The sequence below is a fragment of the Colossoma macropomum genome, unplaced genomic scaffold (genome assembly GCF_904425465.1).
Source record: "Colossoma macropomum unplaced genomic scaffold, Colossoma_macropomum, whole genome shotgun sequence".
Taxonomy (NCBI): Eukaryota; Metazoa; Chordata; class Actinopteri; order Characiformes; family Serrasalmidae; genus Colossoma; species Colossoma macropomum.
The window spans coordinates 47,352,792-47,360,016 of record NW_023494787.1 but is presented as its reverse complement, the minus strand read 5'-3'; the positions used below and the strand labels follow the sequence as shown (position 1 = coordinate 47,360,016).

At 42.2% G+C, this 7,225-nt stretch overlaps 1 protein-coding gene across 1 annotated transcript; it reads right to left on the bottom strand.

Moving 5' to 3' along the window:
- Positions 1-1,071: 1,071 nt before the first annotated feature.
- galr1a (galanin receptor 1a) lies at positions 1,072-6,456 on the bottom strand. Its single transcript, XM_036565749.1, has 3 exons — positions 5,744-6,456; positions 4,471-4,536; positions 1,072-2,059 (listed from the first exon to the last, which is right to left on the bottom strand). Exons 1-3 carry the CDS (start codon positions 6,380-6,382, stop codon positions 1,742-1,744), a joined length of 1,023 nt encoding a protein of 340 aa, XP_036421642.1. The 5' UTR covers positions 6,383-6,456; the 3' UTR covers positions 1,072-1,741.
- Positions 6,457-7,225: the final 769 nt, after the last annotated feature.

The following is a 7,225-nucleotide window of genomic DNA, read 5'->3' as shown; positions in this document are numbered from 1 at the left end:
TGTCTGTAGGGCTTTGAGGAACCACTACCTTAATCTAGGTTATGATATCCTTTCAAAGCTTCATTAGGAGTATTCACTTTTGGTTCTGGAGGGGAACTGAATATCTCTAACATAGAAGAACCACTTGTGGTTCCCTAAAAATTGACACAGTGCCATTGAACAGGGGTATTCAGTCCTGGAAGGGTACTGTCCAGTACACTCTCAAAAAAAGGTATGTAACTGTCACTGGGGTGGTACCCCTCTTGTCACTGGGGTGGGACCCTCAAGGGTCCATCTCAGTACCTTTAGTCAGGGAAGATAACTGTACCATAATCCACTGAAATGGTATGTTCTAAGCTGTACTGACTCCACACACCCCGTCTCGTCTCCAGGACTTTATTTTACTGTTCTGTTTTAAAACATTCGGTTATGAAAAGGTACAAATATGTACTTTTCACCTGGAAAAACGTACTTATGGTACACAGTTGGACCTTAAAACCACTGTTGTACCTTTGAGGGAACATTTATATTGTTTGTACCTTGACGAATGAAAAATGTACCTGCACAGAACCTGTTCTAACAGTGAACAGCTTGGAGACTAGGACTAGGATGAGAGTTGAATACCCTAATTCTATGGCATTACATCCACTGAAAGGTTCCTCACATTGTCAGAAGAAGGGACTGTGCAGGTATAAACATAAAACTGGTATCTCCAAAATAGTAACTTCACAGTAGACGGCAAAAACATTCTCTACTTCCAATGTATGTTAATGTGTAGAGATTTTATTCCGAGCCATTTTGGAGCATTTCTGTTGGTCCATTCATCATGAAATTTTCATGCAATGTAAAGGACAGCTGTTGTGCTCAAATAATGCAGAAAAGTAAAGAAAACTGAGATGCATGTTTTTCTTTGGACAGTGACGTTATGTTTTTCCCAGAGAAAAGTACTAATTGTACCTGGTCATAACCTGATGTTTCAAAACATGGCAATAAAATAAAAATCCTAGAGACAAGACCGGTTGTGTGGAGTTAATCCAACCTATAAAATATAATTGCAATGGATTATGGTACAATTATGATCCCTTACAAAATTTCCTGAAGACGTTCCCTTGAGGGCGCAACCCCAGTCACAGTTTTCTGAGAGTGTGGGAAGCCAAAGTGGTTCTTCTATGGCAGGGGTATTCAATTCTGGTCCTGAAGGGCTGGTGTCCAGCACTTTTTTGGCAGTTCTCTTCCTCAAGCACACCCAGCAAACCTCGTAATTAACAAACGAGATGAATTAAGTGTCTTTGAGGAGGGAAATCAATCACCAAATAGTGCTGAATACCAGCCCTCCAGTGTTGAATTCTCCATTCTGTGGCATTGCATCCACTGAGAAGTTCTGTTAGAAACCAAAAGTAGGTCTTCTATGACACTGATCCAAAGAAGCGAGTGTACACATTGCGATTTTACAGTAAACACATGCCAATAGCACGTCTACATCCAATCAGTTCACAATGCAGAACAGCGTATCTCATCTGAGCCTTTCACACTGCTCTCTATAGAGTAAGCCAAGTGGTCATTTCTTGGTTCCATTAGTGGCTACAGGCTATAGGTTGCTGCTGGTAACAGAATGATAACATGCTTGATTGCAGGGCTACAGAAAGAGCATGGCTTCTCCAACTTCACACCTGAGCGAAAGCTTGCTATGCTGCACTCCAGGCAGCCATGTTTCACTGCTATAAGCCCAAGCCATCAGCTAATGCACAGCAGCTGGGTGCAGTTAAACTGTGGTGCAGTTGGTTGAGGGCACCATCTCCATCTTGTTCCTCATCTCGCGGGCATCGTGCACTGGGCACTCGCTGGCTGCCTGGCAGCGGAACACCTGCTTGTAGGCCTGCCTGAAGTTCTCGGAGAGGAAGGCGTATATGATCGGGTTCACGGAGGAGTTGCTGTAGGCCAGGCAGTGGGCGGTCACACGGAAAAGGAAAGACGCCTGGTTGAGGGGAAAGGAGCCAAACTCTACCCAGAGATGCACCACATGATGAGGCAGCCAGGACAGGCAGAAGACCACCACCACCACTAGCACTGTCTGTGCAGTCTGCGAACAAGCAGCAAACAGAATTTTAGAACTCTTAGGATGTTTTTTAAAGCTTAGCCACTATGACTCATCTTTATATTACCTTTGGCTTACTGAAGCTACACGAGCAGACTCAAAAGTCATTATCCTTGTACAGTGACAATAAACAGCAGTCCATGCTGTTCTATTCCAAAATACAAATGACCTCATTAGCTTAGAATGAAGGAGGAGGATGATATATAAAGAGATGTTTGTTAAATGTACAAGTTTGGATTTGCAACATGCATTTATCAGCAGAAGATCAATTCAAATGTGCACCAAGATCAGCCGGATCACCCATAAAGTACTAGAAACTCTCTCTTTACAACTGAATATACTACAATCATGTCTACTGAGATCTTCCCATTGTGTTTGGAACCAGAGGCATATAAGCTGAACTTCAGTCATGCTAAACTTTCTGTCATGAGAAAAAAAATCTACCTTTTTAGGAGATGTAAAAATCTATTGCAATATATGTGTTACAGGAATGGTTTTGCAAAAAAAAATCCAATTTACACAATTTTCCCTTTACCCTAGATCAGGGGTTGACAACATGCGGCTCATGAGGCTCTTTTACTGCCCTGTTGTGGCTCCACAGCAGAATCAGATTTGTAGGTAAAAATAAAATAATCCTCCTTTACAGTAAAATAAAGCTCTGCTGATCGTTCAACACAGTTTAACAATAAATGGTTTTAAACGCTGGAGTTAATGTAGAACTGCTAATTCACCCTTTAACCCTGAAGGCGGACTGCTGGTCACCATAGCAACAGAGACAACAATCTCGCCTGGCTAGTAGCTAACGAAAAGGCAAAGAGAGAGATTTGAGACAAACATTGATAATTTGGAGACGAATGGACTTGTTTGCATTTATAATCTCTCCAGCTGGTTTCCTGATACATTTAATCTGCAACAAGAAACTGTCAAACACTAAAAAATCTTGAAGCTGAAGTCAGATTCTCGTCCGCCAGTTTCTTCTTAAAATTTTCCCATTCCAGTGTTCTTGGTTACATTCTGGTGTTAAGGTGGAACGAGAAAATTCGAACAAGAAGCTGGTGAACAAGATATTTCACAAGAAACTATTCTACTTTTGTGGAAAGGTTTCCTGCCAGAGATCTGAGAAATGTAGCTAGCTTAAAGCAGAGCAAAGTAAGGCTGTGTTTTCTGTTTATATAATATTTTTAGACTACACTAGTTCATTAGCACACAGAGACATATTTACAGCCAAGATGGTACAACGTTACTTCAATAAATGGACATGTTGTGGCTCCCAAGGCGAATTGATTTTTGTTGAAAGGACAAAATGGCTCTTCTCAGCATTTGGGTTGCCGACACCCTCCCTAGATGTAGTCTTTCAGGAAAGACATGTTTTGTGTCCACATTTCGCTTCTTTAGTTTTTTTAGGAGCTACAAAGCTAACCAACACTAGAAGTCAATAGTCACCCAAATCTTTTTCTGCAAATACATATGCAAAACTTCCCTGAACTCGCATCCAAATCTTCATTACAGTTAAACAGGCTTGCCGATGTTGTCTAGAGCACAGTATAAATTACTGTGAGCTATAAACATGAGCAAAGCTTCACCATGTAGCTCAACACAGTAGATATTTTAGCCAACAGGCTTTGACGTTCATGCATATCATGCAAGCACATGGATGCTTTTCTATTCTTAAACATACGTCTTCAGTTCTATAATTCAAAATAACAGTTATTTATAAAAAGAACCAACAGATCATAATTAGTGGAGTCCCTATGCTGCAGGTCTGCATGATGGGGTCAGAATTCAGCACAACACCTGTTGTCTAAAGTGGCCGCCTGCTGTGTTCAATTACACAGTGAAGTTTTATGCATTTTTATGGCACATAGTGAGTCATACTGTGTTATAAACTGCGTTAACAAGTCTGTGCAACTTTAATAAAGAGCTGGATGCAGATTAAAAGTCTTGAGAGAAGTTTTGAGGATGTATTTACAGGAACGATTTGGTTGACGACTTCTATGCATATGTGTATGATAGCCACATCAGCCTTGTAGTTCAAGTCTAAGACTAAAGAAGCCAATTTTGGACACCAAACATGTCTTGCTTGATCAGTTACATTCGGCATAAGTGGAAAATTGAGTGCATTCAATTTTTTGCCAAGCCATTCCTTTAATGTTACAAGTTAGACTTGTTTCAAATGTTCTAGTGGCTCATTTGTCCATGAAATGTATGCAATATGTGCATGCAATACATACATACATACATAAATATATACATACAGCAACAATATTCAAAACTAAACTTATTTCACACAGAAAAACAAAAAAACAAACTGTTCACTGTACCTAATAAGACTGCAGACAGACTACAGAGGTAATGCAAGTGATTCATTAAACCAGCCGAGCCTAAATCCTTCTCACCTTCTTTTTCGATGCCTCCGACTTCTTTGATACATTTCTCAGCTTTTTATGAAGGTGATTCAGCACCTGCACACATGTGGATGCCAAATAGTTTGAAATATCTGGCAAAAAGTGAGATGAATACTTCACAGCAATAATTTATGAATAACACACATCAAATGCATTTCTCATATCTGTCACTCTGACACGGCTGTGATGTTGAATGAACCCCTACAGTGTTGATTTAACAGATGCTCTGTTGCTTTATTGAATTAACACAAAGTATTGCATGAACACCTACAGTGTTGAATTAACCCACACACTTAGGGTCGGCTTCCAAGACAGGGATCAAGCCTAGACGCGGACTACACAGCATTCTGCAGCATTCTGAAAGGAGATTCTCCATTGGAAGGAAAGACTCGGCTTAATCCCTGTCCAAGAAGCAGGGAATTCTACTTGCAGTGTTTATTTAAACTCAGATAGACAGAGTATTGAACTTCAATACTGAAAAATGGAGCAGGGCACATTTGAGGAGTTGACGCATATTGTGGCCTTTCTGCATCTAAAACGTTGTCATTTGATCAAATAATCCAGTAATATTAATAATAATATAATAATAATAATATATCGCTGTGGTCAGAAGAAAACCTTGCATCTCCAAAATGGTAACTTCACAGGAGAACTTTTCTTTTAATGTAAGTCAATGGAACCAGACTTTTTTCCATGTTAGTTTGGGCCACTTCTTTTACACATAATGTCAAAAACTGAAAAACAACAAAATGGAGATACAAGGTTTTCTTCTGAAGGCAGTGGTGTAATAATAGAATAATTTGGCTCCAATAAAGACATGTTGAAGTGCTTGTTATGGCTCGAAATATCATTACATTAAAGCCTGGAGAACGTAGGGCTGAACGATTTGGGGAAAATATCTAATTGCGATTTTCTGCCCAATATTATGATTGCAGTTTAAATGCAATTATTTTCTATAACTTAATTTCCAGGCTTGTTTTTTTTTGGCCAAGAAGAGCAAAATGTCCACTTTCTCTAGCATGAAGCTGGACACTGACTGCACCAGACTACCACTTCGCTGTGATGGTTGTGATGTCACATATACAGATATATATGGGTGTTTTTTTTAGCTTCTGATTGGTCTAACTGATCTACAAGCAGCTCACAAGCTCTGTGTTATTGGGTTAAATTTCCCATTTAAAACTTAAGACAACTTTGTTGATAATGATTCGATTTTGATATGAAAGCGATTAATCGTCCAGCTCTAGGAGAAGCAGCCGCTCACCTTCGCGTAACAGAAGGAGATCAGGATGAGAGGCAGCAGGTATCCGAAGACGAAGGTGAAAACCACGTAGATCTTCCTGCGGTTGTTATCAGGCCACACTTCCCAGCAGTACGTGCTGTTGTCCTGGCTCTCCACGATGCTCTGGTAGAGCGCCACCGGCGCGGCCATGGCCAGCGAGAGCACCCAAATGACGGCCACCCCGAGCAGCGCGTGCCGCACCACCCGTATGGACGAGGACTTTCGGCAGTGCACGATGGCCACGTAGCGGTCCACGGACATCGCGGACAGCGTGAAGATGCTGACCAGCATGGACACGGTGAAGAAGTAGTGGATGAACTTGCAGATGAACTCGCCGAAGACCCACGTGGGCAGCATGTAGACGGTGGACTGGAAGGGGATGCAGAAGAGCAGGTAGGAGAGGTCGGCGATGCTCAGGTTGAGGATGAAGACGTTGGTGGTGCTCCGCTGCTGCCCGGGCTTGCGCCTCGCCAGCACCGTGATGACCAGCGAGTTGCCCAGCACGCCCAGAGTGAAGATGAGCCCGAAGATAAGCAGCGTGACCAGAGTGTCCGCGCCTATGCCGGGCGCCTCGAGGTCTGCCGCGCGCTCGGAGATGTCCGTGCCACTGGCGTTGTGCATGTTCGCCGTTTCCTTAAAGCAGATCAGCCTTGAAAAAAAAAACCTGATTTATTTAGTTTTCTTTTTGCAGAAGCCGCGAAGGGCCGCGCGCAATCACGCGCATTACAGAAAAGCGTCAACAAATGTGCCGAGAGGATGATTTTCTGAGCAGAAAAGAAAAAGCAAAAGATTTTGACGAATGTTTTTATGTCTTCAGCGTTCATAAATTCATACTTGTGCTCGCGCGTCCTCGGCGTGTTTGCGCGCTCCGCTCGCTCGCTGGAGTGCGCGCACTGGATGCGCAACAGCACTGTGCGGTGCGTGAGCCACAGGCAGGACGTCACCGAGAGCGAGGCTTTCGCAGCCCGTCCTCGCGTAGCCTCGAGTAAGGAGGAAGGCACGATGTTAGTCATGGTTTCTGTGTGATCTGCAGCAGAAACTGTGGATCTAGCAGTAGAACCCGTGGATCTAGCAGTAGAACGTTCTCTTTATATGTAAGTTTAGGCCCCTGACCAAGTTACATAAAAAAGATGGTTCTGTAAGGGTTCTTTAGTAAAGACAAGGTTTCTATATGGATCCTTCAACACTTAAAGAACCATTTGCATGCTTAAAGGGTTCTTTGCGTGGTGAAATGGTTCTCCAGGTTGATAGAAAATGTCTTTTATAAGGTTCTATTTGAAAATGGTTCTATATAGCACCGAAATAGGTTCTGCTGTTGTTACAAGTTTGATATTGTAATCATAGAAGAACCCTTTTTTGGTGCTACATATGTTAGTGCTAATTAGAACCTTTAGCACCGTATAACACCAAAAATGGGAAAACAAAGTGACACCTTAGCAACCACCTGGAATACCATAGCTATGG

Excerpts from the sequence above, each read along its gene's own strand:
- galr1a (XM_036565749.1), bottom strand. The coding sequence starts at position 6,382 with ATGCACAACGCCAGTGGCACGGACATCTCCGAGCGCGCGGCAGACCTC. Across the intron at positions 4,537-5,743 it reads TCTCCTTCTGTTACGCGAAG|GTGCTGAATCACCTTCATAA; the intron begins GTGAGCGGCTGC and ends ACATGTGTGCAG. Across the intron at positions 2,060-4,470 it reads CGGAGGCATCGAAAAAGAAG|ACTGCACAGACAGTGCTAGT; the intron begins GTGAGAAGGATT and ends GCTTGTTCGCAG.